Genomic DNA, 19,058 nt, shown 5'->3' with positions numbered 1-19,058 from the left:
ACAGGTGATACGACCGAAACTTGCCAATATTGTTTACAACCTGATTTGTCCCAGCTTCAGCAAGTGACTTGTTATGTAACTCTGGTCGGTTTCTAATGACATCACGAGAAACAAAACAATGAACATCGTACAATTCAACCACATGATGTTCAATGAAAAAGGAATGAACTCTATTGTTCAAATTCTTGCAGCTCCTAGATTTACAGTTTTCTTATCATAAAAATACTTGATTATTTTGCGATGATGTCGTATTGGACACAGTCGGTTTACCCACGAATATCTGCTTATAACAAATGAGGACGAACCTCCTAAGTGAATCCCTTGTGATGAAAGGTTCACCGTCATGCATATTTTGCTTAACTGTGTGGACATTGCAATCGCAAGGGATTCCCAGTATCAAACAGTTAATGTGAAAACTCTTTTTCCCCGTGTGAGCGGGCATCTAATTCTGAGCTACTTGAAAGACGTTGTCCTGTATCATAGATTTTAAATATGTATGTGAATAACTAACTGCTTGTCTTTTATTTTGGTGCGATGCTTTTATCAACTAAGATAATTGAAGGCTCTGTCCAGGAAGTTAAAGTACCGTAAAATGATTGTCCCCCTGTGTGACACGTAATTCCTATCATAAGCAACGTAACTGTCATCGACCAGTGTATTTAGCCGACTCATTGCTGACCAGTTTTTAATAATGGCTCGTATGGTGCCATTCGTGACAAACTCGTGTTATTCCGGGACAAGCCGAATAGCGGGTCACGGAAAGGGGCGAGTGGTGACAAAGGTAAGGTGCACAACCACCTAGTGATGACGTAAATCCTGCTGGGGAATCGTGCAGGACGCCGAGACACCGCAAGTCCCCAGTCCGAGGTGGCCTAGCGGTAGGTACTGGTGGCCTTCGTAGACAAGTAACTGTTATGAATAATGTTGTTATGCCCAAATATGTTTGACAAACTTGTCTTTAAATATAAATTTGTATTCATGACTCAATTGTATATACATTAACTTGTTCTCGTCGATATATGGCTGAAACAATGCCGATGCGACGTTAACATTTAACTCACTCACTCACTCACTCGCGCACTATTTTGGATTGTAGTTTCACATGAATATTCTCCAGTTCCAAAAATAGCTGAGCCGTAAGTGGTAACTGGAAAAACAACTGAATTTACATTTAGTGATAACAATACCAAGAGCCCTACTGGCTGATTACGCGACTGCACTTGCTGTGACTTTGTTGTCTAGATGCTCATGCAGCAATAAACCCATATACGTATATCAATCAAGAACATTCAAGACAATATGACCACAGTTAAATATTGCGGAAGTCTCAGAAACTGACAGATTGCGGAAGTGCACACCTTTGATTTTTCAGCATTGACATTCATTTTGTTTCTACAGCACCAAAACTTCAAAGAGCCGAGCATACATTGAAGATCTGATTTACTCCGGCTAAAACAACCAGATCCTCGGCGTACAACAGAATACACATAAGGTCATTGTCAACGGTAAACTTTACCGAGACCTTTCAAGGTAACTGCTACATCCTGCATGTAGATATTAAATAACACTGGTGATAACATGCACCCTCGTTTGACTCCACAACCGACATTAAACCAGACAGTTCATTACACAACTAGACACATTGTTGTATGTTGCGTGTAGAGCATTTCTCATGTTTCCCGTTAGTCCCAGATCGTCTAGTTTCTCCTACAAAATAGATCTATCTACCGAGTCATAAACCTTTATTTAAATCAATGAAGGCAGTAAATGTTGATAGTCTCTTCCTTTACCTCGTGTCCACAATTGAAGGTAACGGCGATATGTGGTCAGTTGTGCTCCTCCCTTTTCTGAAACAACCTTGCTCCTCGGTGATTATACCATTTAGTTCATACTAACTTGTATAGTTTGTATAGCTTGTAAAGTTTGTATAGCTTGTATAGCTTGTATAGCTTGTATAGCTAGTATTGCGTGTATAGCTAATATAGCTTGTATAACTTGTATAGCTTGTATAGCTAGTATAGTTTGTAAAGCTAGTATTGCGTGTATAGCTAATATAGCTTGTATAACGTGTAAAGCTAGCATAGCTTGCATAACTTGTCTAGCTTGTATAGCTAGTATAATTTGTATAGCTAGTATAGCTTGTATAACTTGTATAGTTTTATAGCTTGTATAGCTAGTATAGCTTGTATAACTTGTATAGTTTTATAGCTTGTATAACTTGTATAGTTTGTATAACGTGTATAGCTAGCATAGCTTGTATAACTGCTCTAGCTTGTATAGCTAGTATAGTTTGTATAGCTTGTATAGCTAGTATAGCTTGTATAACTTGTATAGTTTTATAGCTTGTATAGCTAGTATAGCTTGTATAACTTGTATAACTTGTATAGTTTTATAGCTCGTATAACTTGTATAGTTTGTATAGCTTGTAAAGTTTGTATAGCTTGTATAGCTAGTATAGCTTGTATAGCTTGTATAGCTAGTATTGCGTGTATAGCTAATATAGCTTGTATAACTTGTATAGCTAGCATAGCTTGTATAACTTGTATAGCTTGTATAGCTAGTATAGTTTGTATAGCTTGTATAGCTAGTATAGCTTGTATAACTTGTATAGTTTTATAGCTTGTATAACTTGTATAGTTTGTATAGCTAATGTAGCTTGTATAGCTTGTATAACTTGTATAGTTTGTTTAGCAAGTATAGCTTGTATAATTTTGTATAGCTAGTATAGCGTGTATGGCTTGTATAGCTTGTATAACTTGTATAGCTAGTATAGCTAGTATACCTATTTTGACTGGTGTTGGGCACAACCACCAGTGGCTAAAGTGATGACGTAAATCCTGCTGGGGTATCGTGCAGGAAGCGGAGACACCGTAAGTCCCCGTGATCCCCAGCGAGGAGGCGTATCCTTGGTTACTGGTGGTTTATAGCCCGTATTTTTATACAGTTGCAAATTAAATTATGATAAAATATGTTTGAAAAATGTGTTTTTAAATACAACTTTGTGTTCATGACTCACTTGTGTATATATCAACTTGTTCTCGTCGTTTAATGGCTGAAATAATGCTGATGCGACGTTAATTTGTAATTCACTCACTCACCCATGGTTTTACAACCCTGTCCAGTACCACGTGACCAGGTGTATCAGGGTATGGTTTGTATACAATGAACGACTCTTCAATATTAAAAATGTACATACGTCACGACAAAATTAGATTTGACTGACTGTGAAACACAATATCAGTGACAATTAAAAATGTGTTGTATTCAATACTACCAGCTGGTTGACGGGCGTCACACTGTGCAACAGGTGTCTGTCACCCCAGCTGTCTGTGGCACGCATCCCAGCCCCCACCCCACCGCCACACAACCCTCACCCCACCTCATGTGAAGCTCATCTCATGTCTTAGGGCAGCTCTCGGCGCCACAATCAGCTGTACAGAGTCGCGCCCCCTTGGCGTGCCTGAAATGAAAGTGGATTCGAATCTCAAATTCGCCCTGAATGTTTCTTGATTTGTCAGGGCAAATGTAGAGCTCATGTCCTCGGTGTGATCAGGTGCCAAGCCCACCCATGTAGACCTCATGTCTTAGGTGGGATCAGGTGCCACGCCCACCCATGTAGACCTCATGATCTCGGTGTAATCAGGTGCCACGCCCACCTGTGTAGAGCTCATGTCCTCGGTGTGATCAGGTGCCACGCCCACCCATGTAGAGCTCATGTCCTCGGTGTGATCAGGTGCCACGCCCACCCATGTAGACCTCATGTCCTCGGTGTGATCAGGTGTCACGCCCACCCATGTAGACCTAATATTCTCGGTGTGATCAGGTGCCACGCCCACCTGTGTAGATCTCTTGTCCTCGGTGTGATCAGGTGTCACGCCCGCCCATGTAGACCTAATATCCTCGATGTTATCAGGTACAATATTCCTGGAACGTACACGTCCAGCCACTGAGAGGTCACTATTGAGAACTGTTAGGGACTCCACCATTGCCTTACGCTGAGTGACATATTTTTGGCAATGCAGTAAATAATGAGCCACATTGTTAAGCTGATTACACACTGTACAATGTGCAGAAATGTCTTTATTAATAACATTGAGATATGCACCAAGACCCCAATGCCCAAGACGAAGTCTGGTTAAGAAAACCTCTCTTCGGTTGTTTCTGGATATCTAGCTAGCGCGCGTTATCTCCTCCGTCCAGGCTCAATGACTACTTATCACCCGCCCCGTGAGTAGACTACACAGCCGTTATCGCACTGCTACAATACCACAGACGGTAGTCGCTGGATCACAGAGCACTCACATACTGTATCTGCCATCAGATGACGGGGATACACGTCCTAGCGGGCTACAACCACTCAGGCGACGTTACTAACACGCCCATAAGAACCTACGCTACTTCCTCACTATAACGCCCATCAACTTAATATTGAAAGGACTCGACAAGGCAGATATATAAGGAACATATACACGCGAACAACAACATATAATAACTATGATATTTTTACTCTGGTTAATTTGTAAGTTGTACATAAAATCTGTTTCTTAGACACACATTCAAAAATACAAAATATCAAGAGAAACAGGATCTTGGGCTATAGACTTGTAACTGCCAATGTCAAATCATCCAAATGTTTATTTGATGCGGTTTATTTCCTCTTCATCTAGTGACGCGTGAAGGTAATTTACCTTACGGTTTATTAAGTCACAGCCGACGGCAAGGAGCAACTCACAAACCAGCAGGAAAGCGCTGGGTGGGCTGCCATTCCGAGTTCGTTTCAGGAGCGTCAGCCACAGTTTTTAATTAACCGTGGACTTTGATTTGTCAACAAAGTCGGGGAGGTCACACCTCGTCTATATCTGACACGGATATTACATAACACAGGTGGCAGGTCAGACAGGTAGTTGATGGCGCCGACCCATAATGGTAGATGAGTTTAGGCCGTGATATGCATTCACAAACGCCGATACCTGTTTCATGATCTGGTCGTCAGAAAGCCGACCGAGTGACCGACGTCTGAAACATGAAGGGGCTGTGTCCATTCCGGTGGTTTGTGACAGTGTTGTGCGGATTTCTGTTACATATACGTCATGGATTTGCGGGAACGTTGAAGCTCGATGCATTGACTGAAACACCCGTACTGATCGACGAGAGTGACGTGAAGAGTATCGTTTTCAACACAACTTTGGACAGCGCAAGACCCACATCCGCATTCGTGCATTTCGTTACCGAGGACCCAAAGATCGCCGTGGTCACTGGGAAAGACGTGTTACCCATAACTGAAAATGCTACCATTCAGATACGAGGGTTATTTTTAGGGCAAACATATGTCAAAGTTTTATCGAACAGTTCCGATTTAGCCTCCGGCAATGGGTCGTGCCTATCTAAGGGAAGTAACTCGGCTAACACTTGGTGTGAGTTGGATAAAAAATATGAAATTATTGTAAGTCGTAAAACGAGACCCATTGACACTGTGTTTAATGTGGTGGTCATTTGCCTTGTTGTTGTGGCAAATATTGCCATGGGCTGTAAAGTTGAAATTCCTGTTGTCAAGGAGACCATGAAGAGACCAATTGCACCAATCACAGGACTAGCATCCCAGTTTATCCTGATGCCAGTGGTATGTACAACTTTTACTTTGTTTTATTTTATGTATTCAAATTTAATTTCATTTAAACATAAATACCTTAGCTCTAATGTGATGTTGATAATTATTAATTGTGACTGACACATTTGCACTTTTCAGTTAACTTTTGTCCCTATTCGGACACCCGTACGCTTTAACGTTGCCGTGAGATATTCATGTTATTTGTCCTCAGACATGCGGAGGTCATCATGCTTTCAGACTGGAAGATTAGGGGCCGACCATTTCATATTCTGTATTTGTGTGCATGCTGGGATTTTATCCCCAAAAAACTTATTGTCCCAGAAAATGACTGAAAAAAGTTATTCTGCTTCAGATTGTTGAACAAAATATAGATTGTTGCAAGGTGTTTGGGTAAAAAATATTTAGGCTCATGGTTTTAATAAAATAAACATCTAGTTTTGCAGATGTAGCTCAAAGCTATCTAGTGTCCAGACAAAATCCAAATCAAATTCTTAAGTTCAGAGGTATTTTAACATTATATTTTAACGTCACTTTCAATATAATAAAAATAAATTAAATCCTCTTTCTGATTGTTAGTTCTGTCATCAATGATATGCAAGTCGGTTCTAAGTAAGGATAAGATATATGGACAAACAACTTCTTTCTTACAATTTGGAGTGTTGTTTCGGGGTAGGTTTTAACACTGTTGGTGTGGGTTATAGCTAAACTGGCACCTCAGCAAAATGTCACCTCGCCTCAAGCACCTTTTTTGTTTTTACCTTGGTTCTGAAAAAAATGAAATTAAACTCACATGGTCATTTGCAAACATCAATAATTGTGAAGTGTTCAACATTTGGTACCGAACACGCCAACAAAGCAGCTGAATCAGCACTTAAATTAGAAGAAGTAAGCATCAACCTTCAAATATCTACAAACAAAATTAAATATATTACTAAGGAAAAAATCTTCCAAAAGGGGCAAAAAAACTATCAGAAATCAAACTGCAATCTAAACACCTGCTACAAAAGCCACTCAAAAACCCAAATCCATCATAAAACAAAAAACATTGACAGGGCAATAACCAAATTACAAACAGGCCACCCTGAACTAAACTCACACCTACATCAAATTAAAAAACATCAACCGGTAAATGCCCACATTGCAACCAAACTTCAGAAACTCCTGAACACTTAATACTACATGTCACACATTACCAACAACACAGAACGACACTCAAATCCACACTAAACTACAACAACCAAATGACTAGCAACTCAATTAAACCCCTTCAACAACTTACAAACCTATAAAGCACTAGGCATTTATCTCATCAAATAGGTCTACTCTTCCACATTTAAAAAAACACAACCAATAAAACATAAATCATAAATCTATAAAAACACATAACCTCACAAACTCCTTTAGTTCCCCCACCATGGCATATTTCAAAATTCTCGACATCCTTTCTCGACATCCTTTCTCGACATCACTAAATGGCCTGGTGAGCCTGTGCGTGAAATTTACATATGTTGGAAAGCACATGTTAAAACCCAAACTAAGTAAGTGAGTGAGTGCTGTCAGATCACAATGAATCACAACGGCCTTTTGATGTGTTGCAAGTGAGAAGAATGTAAGTAAAAAACAACATGCTGTATCATTGACAACTGTGAATATCTGTGAATATCTGTGAATAACTGGAAAACAAGTAATGACAATGTAAAACCATCATAAACAACATAACATGATAAATAACATGTAAATTAAGTATAAATTCAACTACATAATTCATTCTAATTGATATTAAGAGAGGTGCTGTTTACGCCTGACAAATAGAAGCCTTAACGCCTGACAAATAGAAGCCTTAACGCCTGACAAATAGAAGCCTTAATGCCTGACAAATAGAAGCCTTTATGCCTGACAAATAGAAGCCTTAACGCCTGACAAATAGAAGCCTTAACGCCTGACAAATAGAAGCCTTTATGCCTGACAAATAGAAGCCTTAACGCCTGACAAATAGAAGCCTTAACGCCTGACAAATAGAAGCCTTAACGCCTGACAAATAGAAGCCTTTATGCCTGACAAATAGAAGCCTTAACGCCTGACAAATAGAAGCCTTTATGCCTGACAAATAGAAGCCTTTATGCCTGACAAATAGAAGCCTTTACGCCTGACAAATAGAAGCCTTTATGCCTGACAAATAGAAGCCTTTATGCCTGACAAATAGAAGCCTTTACGCCTGACAAATAGAAGCCTTTATGCCTGACAAATAAAAGCCTTTATGCCTGACAAATAGAAGCCTTTATGCCTGACAAATAGAAGCCTTTACGCCTGACAAAATAGAAACCTTTATGCCTGACAATTAGAAACCTTTACGCCTGACAAAATAGAAACCTTTATGCCTGACAAATAGAAACCTTTACGCCTGACAAATAGAAGCCTTTATGCCTGACAAATAGAAGCCTTTACGCCTGACAAATAGAAGCCTTTATGCCTTACAAATAGAAACCTTTACGCCTGACAAAATAGAAACCTTTATGCCTGACAATTAGAAGCTTTACGCCTGAAAAATCGGTGACGTTTTGGTGTGGTGCCATTTTAGCCTGCACCCATTGGTGTTGGTCACATGCTTGATAACAGTGTTAGAACCTACACTGAAAGGTCGATCCTAATTGTATTACAGTTGTTCATCCATATATCTTGTCCTTCCTGAGTACTTCAACTTCTAAATGCTTCTCAGAGAAAGTAAGTCTGCTTTTCAAAGCCACAACATTTATACTAGTCATTGGAAACTTAAGGAATTGTTTGCATTTGATGCACAGACTTGGGGTTGAACCTGAGCCTCTGATCAGGTGCAGCTAATGCCCGGTGCAGCTAATGCCCGGTGCAGCTAATGCCCGGTGCAGCAAATGCCCGGTGCAGCTAATGCCCGGTGCAGCTAATGCCCGGTGCAGCAAATGCCCGGTGCCGCTAATGCCCGGTGCAGCTAATGCCTGGTGCAGCCAATGCCCGGTGCAGATAATGCCTGGTGCAGCTAATGCCCGGTGCAGCTAATGCCTTGTGCAGCTAATGCCTTGTGCAGCCAATGCCCGGTGCAGATAATGCGTGGTGCAGCTAATGCCCGGTGCAGCTAATGCCTGGTGCAGCCAATGCCCGGTGCAGATAATGCGTGGTGCAGCTAATGCCTATTGCAGATAATGCCTGGTCACCTTACTGCAGATACCATGTAACTCACACCTAACTCACACAAGTTTATGTTTCAGATATCATTCCTGTTCGCATACTTCATTGCCTTCCAGCCTTCACTACGTCTGGGGTTCTTTGCCCTTGGCTGCTCACCAGGGGGCTCTGCCAGCAACATATACTCATACCTGATTGGAGGAGATGTCTCTCTCAGCGTTACCATGACATTCATCAGTACTGTGGCTTCTCTAGGTAACGAGCAACAAGAGAGGACTTCCCTCTATCAATATCACAAATATCACCTTCACAACAAAAAAACAGATAATTTCAGATCACTGACTGTGTTGATGTCCGACTTGCTGTGTTGATGTCTGAGTTGACTGTGTTGATGTCTGAGTTGACTGTGTTGATGTCCGAGTTGCTGTGTTGATGTCCGAGTTGACTGTGTTGATGTCTGAGTTGACTGTTGATGTCCGAGTTGCTGTGTTGATGTCTGAGTTGACTGTTGATGTCTGAGTTGACTGTGTTGATGTCCGAGTTGACTGTGTTGATGTCTGTGTTGACATAGCTGACTGTGGTGATGTCCGAGTTGACTGTGTTGATGTCTGTGTTGACATAGCTGACTGTGGTGATGTCCGAGTTGCTGTGTTGATGTCTGAGTTGACTGTGGTGATGTCTGAGTTGACTGTGTTGATGTCTGTGTTGACATAGCTGACTGTGTTGATGTCCGAGTTGACTGTGTTGATGTCTGTGTTGACATAGCTGACTGTGGTGATGTCCGAGTTGCTGTGTTGATGTCTGAGTTGACTGTGGTGATGTCTGAGTTGACTGTGTTGATGTCTGTGTTGACATAGCTGACTGTGGTGATGTCTGTGTTGACTGTGTTGATGTCTGAGATGACTGTGTCAGGGTTCCCCCTAGACTCCAATATCTGAGAGTCACCTTGACTCAGCCTATGAATTTTTGGGAGTCAAATGTTTTATTGTATGATTAATGAAAAACTAGACGTAAATTTTAAGATGTTTGCATATATTGTCTTCAGATAATGTTTATAAATCAAGTTCAGGTGAGTAATTGTAATATTTTCATTCCAAAGCTGGTAAACAATTTCTGGACGTATTTTTCCTTAATTGAGAGTCATATACGCAAGAATTCTGCATCAGGGGAAACCCTGCTGTGTTGATGTCTGAGTTGCTGTGTTTCCATTGATAGAGTTGACTGTTGATGAAGTTGACTGTTGATGTAGTTGACTGTGTTGATGTCTTTGTTGACTGTGTTTATATCTGAGTTGACTGTTGATGTCTGAGTTGACTGTGGTGATGTCTGAGTTGACTGTGTTGATGTTTGAGTTGACTGTGTTGATGTCTGAGTTGACTGTGGTGATGTCTGTGTTGACTGTGGTGATGTCTGCGTTGACTGTTGATGTCTGAGTTGACTGTTGATGTCTGTGTTGACTGTGGTGATGTCTGCGTTGACTGTGGTGATGTCTGCGTTGACTGTTGATGTCTGAGTTGACTGTGGTGATGTCTGTGTTGACATACCTGACTGTGTTGATGTCTGAGTTGACTTAACTGACTGTGTTGATGTCTGAGTTGACATAGCTGACTGTGTTGATGTCTGAGTTGACTGTGGTGATGTCTGAGTTGACTGTGTTGATGTTTGAGTTGACTGTGTTTATGTCTGAGTTTACTGTGGTGATGACTGTGTTGACTGTGGTGATGTCTGCGTTGACTGTTGATGTCTGAGTTGACTGTGGTGATGTCTGTGTTGACATAGCTGACTGTGTTGATGTCTGAGTTGATATAGCTGACTGTGTTGATGTCTGAGTTGACTGTGTTGATGTCTGAGTTGACTGTGTTGATGTTTGAGTTGACTGTGTTGATGTCTGAGTTGACTGTGTTGATGTCTGTGTTGACATAGCTGACTGTGTTGATGTCTGAGTTGACTGTGGTGATGTCTGAGTTGACTGTGTTGATGTTTGAATTGACTGTGTTGATGTCTGACTTGACTGTGTTGATGTCTGCGTTGACTGTTGATGTCTGAGTTGACTGTGGTGATGTCTGTGTTGACATAGCTGACTGTGTTGATGTCTGAGTTGATATAGCTGACTGTGTTGATGTCTGAGTTGACTGTGTTGATGTCTGAGTTGACTGTGTTGATGTTTGAGTTGACTGTGTTGATGTCTGAGTTGACTGTGTTGATGTCTGTGTTGACATAGCTGACTGTGTTGATGTCTGAGTTGACTGTGGTGATGTCTGAATTGACTGTGTTGATGTCTGAGTTGACTGTTGATGTAGTTGACTGTTGATGTAGTTGACTGTGTTGATGTTTGAGTTGACTGTGTTGATGTCTGTGTTGACTGTGGTGATGTCTGAGTTGACTGTGGTGATGTCTGAGTTGACTGTGGTGATGTCTGAGTTGACATAGCTGACTGTTGATGTCTGTGATGATGTCTGTGTTGATGTCTGAGTTGACAGTGTTGATGTCTGTGTTGACTGTGTTGATGTCTGAGTTGACTGTGGTGATGTCTGAGTTGACATAGCTGACTGTGTTGATGTCAGTGTTGACTATGTTGATGTCTGTGGTGATGTCTGTGGTGATGTCTGTGTGGACTGTGTTGATGTCTGAGTTGACTGTGGTGATGTATGAGTTGACATAGCTGACTGTTGATGTCTGTGGTGATGTATGTGGTGATGTCTGAGTTGACTGTGGTGATGTCTGAGTTGACTGTGGTGATGTCTGTGTTGCCTGTGTTGATGTCTGAGTTGCCTGTGGTGATGTCTGAGTTGGCATAGCTGACTGTGTTGATGTCTGTGTTGACTGTGTTGATGTCTGTGGTGATGTCTGTGGTGATGTCTATGTTGACTGTGGCGATGTCAGAGTTGACTGTGTTGATGTCTGAGTTGACATAGCTGACTGTGTTGACTATGTTGATGTCTGTGTTGATGTCTGTGTTGATGTCTGTGTTGACTGTGTTGATGTCTGTGTTGATGTCTATGTTGCTGTCTGTGTTGATGTCTGTGGTGATGTCTGTGTTGATGTCTGTGTTGCTGTCTGTGTTGATGTCTGTGTTGACTATGTTGATGTCTGTGGTGATGTCTGTGTTGACTGTGTTGATGTCTGTGGTGATGTCTGTGTTGATGTCTGTGTTGACTGTGTTGATGTCTGTGTTGATGTCTATGTTGCTGTCTGTGTTGATGTCTGTGGTGATGTCTGTGTTGCTGTCTGTGTTGATGTCTGTGTTGACTATGTTGATGTCTGTGGTGATGTCTGTGTTGACTGTGTTGATGTCTGTGTTGATGTCTGTGTTGATGTCTGTGGTGATGTCTGTGTTGATGTCTGTGGTGATGTCTGTGGTGTTGACTGTGTTGATGTCTGTGTTGATGTCTGTGGTGATGTCTGTGTTGATGTCTGTGTTGATGTCTGTGTTGACTGTGTTGACTGTGTTGATGTCTGTGTTGATGTCTGTGTTGATGTCTGTGTTGATGTCTGTGTTGACTGTGTTGATGTCTGTGGTGATGTCTGTGGTGATGTCTGTGGTGATGTCTGTGGTGATGTCTGTGTTGATGTCTGTGTTGATGTCTGTGGTGATGTCTGTGTTGATGTCTGTGTTGATGTCTGTGTTGATGTCTGTGTTGACTGTGTTGACTGTGTTTATGTCTGTGTTGATGTCTGTGTTCATGTCTGTGTTGATGTCTGTGTTGATGTCTGTGTTGATGTCTGTGTTGACCGTGTTGATGTCTGTGTTGATGTCTGTGTTGATGTCTGTGTTGACTGTGTTGATGTCTGTGGTGATGTCTGTGGTGATGTCTGTGGTGATGTCTGTGTTGATGTCTGTGTTGATGTCTGTGTTGACTGTGATGATGTCTGTGGTGATGTCTGTGGTGATGTCTGTGGTGATGTCTGTGGTGATGACTGTGTTGACTATGTTGATGTCTGTGTTGACTATGTTGATGTCTGTGTTGACTGTGGTGATGTCTGTGGTGATGTCTGTGTTGACTATGTTGATGTCTGTGTTGACTGTGGTGATGTCTGTGGTGATGACTGTGTTGACTATGTTGATGTCTGTGTTGACTATGTTGATGTCTGTGTTGACTGTGCTGATGTCTGTGGTGATGTCTGTGTTGTCATGTTTCAGCTCTGATCCCCCTCTGGTTGTTTACACTGGGGACGCATGTCCTGGCTAAGGGAACTAACCTGAAGATTCCATTCACCAACATCTTCGCGTCCCTCGTGGGGCTGGTCATCCCCATCGCCATCGGTCTCCTCATCCAGCACAAGAGACCAGAATGGGCCAAGAAACTGGTGAAGATTATTCGACCAATTACTGTCATCTTCCTTGTGTTTGTTTTCACCGTTGGGGTGTACGCGAACTGGTACATATTCCGCCTGCTTGAACCAGTGGTCCTCATCGTCGGCTGCCTTCTGCCATACTGTGGCTTCTTCTTTGGGGGACTTGTTGCCTTCTTTGCTCGGCAGTCAAAGAAAAATATCATCACTATTGCCATTGAAACTGGAATTCAAAATACAGGAATAGCTATAGTTTTGTTGAGATTTTCCCTGCCTGCCCCAGCTAAAGATATCAGCATAGTAGCTCCTATAGCTTCTGCCATCTTCACTCCCATCCCCTTGGTCATTGCCATTCTGTATATTGAAATCAGGAAAAGATGCTTCAAGAAATATCCCGTGAACACCAAGGCCAGTTGTGATGACCATGCCGACATGATTGGTAATTCACACAATTCTTCCAAGGCCTCATCTAGGGCTCCAGTCTATGAAATTGCCAACAGCAAGGATCACGGAGATACGCTAGAGGGGTAGGTAGGTGTACGAGGAGAGTACGTTCCTATCAACATGTGGCTTCTTCTAATGTTCCACAGCAACTTCATGACCTGCTGCCTCGTGCTGCCTGACCGTCCGTGGAAACAGGAGAGACCTCTGTGTCTGTGTCTCATTCCTGTAGCCAGGAGTTGGACATGAACGTTAGCATGGCCAATGATTGTTGTGTGCAAAACATTTACATCAGTAGCAGTAATTAGGTGACAGTGTTGTAAAGGATTGTACATCAAAGATCATACTTCGAAAATCACACAATCAAAGATCATACTGGCTAGATTGGCTTTTGGTCGACAATTTCCTGTCTGCATTCTACACTGTGCATCCACTGTACAATCCCAGGGTTGTCAGAAGTTATAAATGGCTATAAAATGCTATATTTTGTACAAGGGTTCTATGGTTGTCCGCAGGCGTAATGGAACCACACGTCTCCCGATATGTGGGACTGCTGGTTCTGCTTGGTCAATACTGGTCAGTATGATGGCCAATCCTATGTTTTATGAAAGGTAGTCTTTTAACAAGTTTTATGACAGTGTTATAGATACACCCACATTGACCAGTGACAGTTTACATCCACGTTTTCTACCCCACTTGATCAATCAATGTCACCATGGTAAGGCTAAAAAAAAATAGTCTTGGTTCTCAGTTCTCAGCACAATTAGTTTTCATGTTCATTTTCAAAAAGAATTTAAAACTCCTAACACCTAAAAACAATGGTGTTCCAATATACATGTATATATGTTATGGTAATGGCGGCATGAGGAGTTTGTATGCATGTTCATGAAGGGAGGCACTTTCCCAGGTTGATGGTCCACAACTATTTAGGTGGTTACATACTAGTTGGAACAAGCAAAACACAAACTACTACCCGCTCGTACTATATTTTCAAAAGAACCAATTCTTTTCTTTTTTTTGCGCTTAATAGTCCCGTTTTTCTGGTGTGTACTGTTAAATACATAATGCTTAAGAGTGTCCTAAACACAAGAACACTGACCAAGCATTGGTGTCTGTATGCACACCAGCTTCACAAATCACATTGGTGGGAAGACCGCATTATGTGAAGAGTTGCGTTTGATATTGTTATGATGAATGATGTATGATCATGTATTTAGTATAGTGACCTACTGCAGGACTGCAAGCCCTGGGTCTTGTGGACCATGTTTATACACTGGTTCATAGACTGGACATGCAGGTTGTATCACTCGTACTATCAGGAACCTCATGGAATTATCTGTGAGTTGTTTTGAAACTATAATCTCAAAGTTGTCTCCCTTTGACCTTGGAGCATAATATGATAAGTCCGTAAGTTGCTGCCATATGTATAATCAGCTTAGTACGAGGCTATTTTTATGAAGATGATACCCCAGTATGTATGTGCCTTAATCTACATATGCCAAACCTGCATCCATTTCATCCCGGATGTCTCCCATCAGCTGTGACATCCATGTGTGAGGGTGAGAGAGGCGTGGTTTGTGAAGTCAATGAGAAAATATCCGTGTATGGTAAACATTAACAGATTCTCCAAAAGACCTTGTATCTGTTCCTGTGTGTTGTTGGTTATAGTCTTGTGTGAGTGTGGACACATACATGTGGCCTGTGTGTTGTTGGTTATAGTCTGTGTGAGTGTGGACACATACATGTGGCCTGTGTGTTGTTGGTTATAGTCTTGTGTGAGTGTGGACACATACATGTGGCCTGTGTGTTGTTGGTTATAGTCTGTGTGAGTGTGGACACATACATGTGGCCTGTGTGTTGTTGGTTATAGTCTTGTGTGAGTGTGGACACATACATGTGGCCTGTGTGTTGTTGGTTATAGTCTGTGTGAGTGTGGACACATACATGTGGCCTGTGTGTTGTTGGTTATAGTCTGGTGTGAGTGTGGACACATACATGTGGCCTGTGTGTGTTGGTTATAGTCTGTGTGAATGAGGACACATACATGTGGCCTGTGTGTTGTTGGTTATAGTCTGGTGTGAGTGTGGACACATACATGTGGCCTGTGTGTTGTTGGTTATAGTCTTGTGTGAGTGTGGACACATACATGTGGCCTGTGTGTTGTTGGTTATAGTCTTGTGTGAGTGTGGACACATACATGTGGCCTGTGTGTTTTTGGTTATAGTCTGTGTGAATGAGGACACCTACATGTGGCCTGTGTGTTGTTGGTTATAGTCTGTGAGAATGTGGACACATACATGTGGCCTGTGTGTTGTTGGTTATAGTCTGTGTGAGTGTGGACACATACATGTGGCCTGTGTGTTGTTGGTTATAGTCTTGTGTGAGTGTGGACACATACATGTGGCCTGTGTGTTGTTGGTTATAGTCTTGTGTGAATATGGACACATACATGTGTGGTTTACCTGACGTGGATGTCCATGTGGTAGACTCACCTGGACTTCCTGTCACTATGTATATTATAACATTATTTATTATCCAAAACTGGCTCTCATTGGTTACCATGACATCACAATCAAATGACATCACTAACGGCTCTGCTACTGAAGCTGCTAGCAGTACTTTTTACACTTAAGACACTGCTTATTACTGTCTACAAACTGAAAAAGTTGACAGAATGATGTAGGATGAAAACTAAAACTTCACCCTCGTGTCTTTTGATATAAAAAGTATCAACAAAAGACACTGGGGTGAGATTTTCTCTATGATTTCCTGTAGGGAGCAGTTATGTCTTTGTTCCTGTTTAAGTACAAATCTTAACATGTTTTACTTTATTTGGCGATTGAACATTTTTGAACGGGACCAAATTATGCATTTCACTGCCATGACATCACTTCCTGTCCAAGCCTTGTGTGGACTCCCAAGAACTGCAGTTCCAACCCCAGGATCACCATCATGGATCTGGCCTTGATGAGTGTGGTGAAGTTGGGTCAGGGAAACTCCCCGTGTTCCATATCCTGATGCTGCTGCACACTTTCCATTGTAGAAGCTGGAAACATGATGATGTTGTTGTTGTTGTTGTTGTTGTTGATACTCTATACATGTGTGAAACATCAAACCGGCAGGACCATGAATCGAAAGAAAGAATACGACGCTCGTTCTGGTTACATGTTCATTATGACATCAACACTCTGTCTGACCAGTGTTGGGCAGTATCAGCTGACCAATATATTTCTTCTAAATATTTTTATAACAAAAATTTAATATGAACTTGCTGTTGTCTGAAAATATACTAATTGAACCACAATGTATGAACAAGTCCTTCAAAGGCATTCAGGTGAAGGAGTAAGCATATACTCCGAAACTTTCTGATCCTCATTAAAAAGAAGTTGACACCCATAAATGCTCTTCTCTAATGTATGAACAAGTAGAATTTGAATGATTTTGTTGCGACTTTTGTAGCTAAACACAGAGTTGATGGTGACAGTTTCTGTCAAGGGTTGTACTGGTTGGATGGTGATATCCTGGATGGTGATATCTTGGATGGAGTTGACGAGTGCTGCTGTGTGTTTTCTCTATATTGATTGTATTGATTGCTCTATGTAGGTTCATGGCTACATGTTGGTATGTATATTCCATCCCTGTTGGTGATGGGGAACATGGCTACCACACCCCTGCCACAATCGTGTATACCTACCAAAACAACAATACTCAGGTGTGATGTCAGAGTTGGGGATGCCTTGATCTCTGTCGTCAGTATTACCAGTAGCACTGTGAAACACAACTGCTAGGGTTTTTTTAATGTCTAAAACTCACTGATCATGAGAGATTATTAATCCATGTACTTTATCCCAATGGCCCTGTGGAATATTTTTGATACATGTTATGAAATGGTCAGAGGTCAAGGTCATGAGATACAAAGATTACAAACACGATAACACATGGTTATATCATTCAAACACGATATCACATTGTTATATCTTTCAAACACGATAACACATGGTTATATCTCTGTAAGTTTCTAAGGAATGTTACCTGCATGAATGTTTCATGGGCAGTTACTGTTGCACGTGTGCAATCTTGGGACTTGGTAATTACTGGATCTTAACAAGTTGTTATTGAGGTCTGAAAGTGTGTGGTTGTACACTTTAGAACTTGGATGCAGTGGCAGTGGCAGGGCTGCTCTGTTCCTGCAAGTACCCGCAAACACCTGTAGATGATTCCCCTTTCACTTGTGTCTCTTGCAATGTAATACATATAGTTGAATATATAGTTATGTAAGTATTTTTGTGAATAATAAATAGTCATTCTGTTCATTTCCTTATTATTTTGAAACATGTACCGGGTACACACCTGGACAACAAATAACGAGGATGTTCTTTCAGCACAGTGGCGGTGGGTCACAGCTATACAAGCTGGATCACAGCTATACAAGCTGGGTCACGGCTATACAAGCTGGGTCATACCTATACAAGCTGGGTCACAGCTATACAAGATGGATCACACCTATACAAGCTGGGTCACAGCTATACAAGCTGGGTCACAGCTATACAAGCTGGATCACAGCTATACAAGCTGGGTCACAGCTATACAAGCTGGGTAACACCTATACAAGCTGGGTCATACCTATACAAGCTGGGTCACAGCTATACAAGCTTGGTCATAACTATACAAGCTGGGTCACAGCTATACAAGCTAGGTCATAACTATACAAGCTGGGTCACAGCTATACAAGCTGGGTCACAGTTATACAAGCTGGATCACAGCTATACAAGCTGGGTCATACCTATACAAGCTAGGTCACAGCTATTCAAGCTGGGTCACAGCTATACAAGCTGGTCATACCTATACAAGCTGGGTCATACCTATACAAGCTGGGTCACAGCTATACAAGCTGGGTAACAGCTATACAAGCTAGGTCACAGCTATACAAGCTGGATCACAACTATACAAGCTGGCTCACAACTATACAAGCTGGGTCACAGCTATACAAGCCGGGTCATTACTATACAATCTGGATCACAGCTATACAAGCTGGGTCATAACTATACAAGCTGGGTCACAGCTATACAAGCTAGGTCAAAACTATACAAGCTGGATCACAGCTATACAAGCTGGGTCATTACTATACAAGCTGGGTCACAGCTATACAAGCTAGGTCATAACTATACAAGCTGGGTCACAGCTATACAAGCTGGGTCACAATTATACAAGCTGGATCACAGCTATACAAGCTGTGTCACAGCTATACAAGCTGGGTCATACCTAAACAAGCTGGGTCACAGCTATTCAAGCTGGGTCACAGCTATACAAGCTGGGTCATACCTATACAAGCTGGGTCACAGCTATACAAGCTGGGTCACAGCTATACAAGCTGGGTCATACCTATACAAGCTGGGTCACAGCTATAGAAGCTGGGTCACAGCTATACAAGCTGGGTCACAACTATACAAGCTGGAACACAGCTATACAAGCTGGATCACAGCTATACAAGCTGGATCACAACTATACAAGCTGGGTCATACCTATACAAGCTGGGTCATACCTATACAAGCTGGGTCAC

At 41.8% G+C, this 19,058-nt stretch overlaps 1 protein-coding gene across 1 annotated transcript; it reads left to right on the top strand.

The window, feature by feature from the left end:
* Positions 1 to 4,585: 4,585 nt before the first annotated feature.
* On the top strand, positions 4,586 to 17,809 carry LOC139454584 (ileal sodium/bile acid cotransporter-like). The gene is made up of 3 exons (XM_071236385.1): positions 4,586 to 5,620; positions 8,848 to 9,019; positions 12,906 to 17,809. The coding sequence occupies exons 1-3, from the start codon at positions 5,024 to 5,026 to the stop codon at positions 13,586 to 13,588; spliced, it is 1,452 nt and encodes a 483-aa protein (XP_071092486.1). The 5' UTR covers positions 4,586 to 5,023; the 3' UTR covers positions 13,589 to 17,809.
* The last annotated feature ends 1,249 nt before the right edge of the window (positions 17,810 to 19,058 follow it).

This window comes from Haliotis cracherodii, unplaced genomic scaffold (assembly GCF_022045235.1).
Source record: "Haliotis cracherodii isolate W230 unplaced genomic scaffold, xgHalCrac1.p SCAF_10, whole genome shotgun sequence".
NCBI classification, from domain to species: Eukaryota; Metazoa; Mollusca; class Gastropoda; order Lepetellida; family Haliotidae; genus Haliotis; species Haliotis cracherodii.
Note: the sequence above shows the minus strand (reverse complement) of the source record. Positions and strands in the feature narration are given on the sequence as shown.

What these genes read in the sequence shown, in the direction of transcription:
- LOC139454584 (XM_071236385.1), top strand. Translation starts at nt 5,024, where the DNA reads ATGAAGGGGCTGTGTCCATTCCGGTGGTTTGTGACAGTGTTGTGCGGA. An exon ending in AGTTTATCCTGATGCCAGTG is followed by an intron (nt 5,621 to 8,847) that starts GTATGTACAACT and finishes TTTATGTTTCAG; the next exon opens with ATATCATTCCTGTTCGCATA. An exon ending in CAGTACTGTGGCTTCTCTAG is followed by an intron (nt 9,020 to 12,905) that starts GTAACGAGCAAC and finishes GTCATGTTTCAG; the next exon opens with CTCTGATCCCCCTCTGGTTG.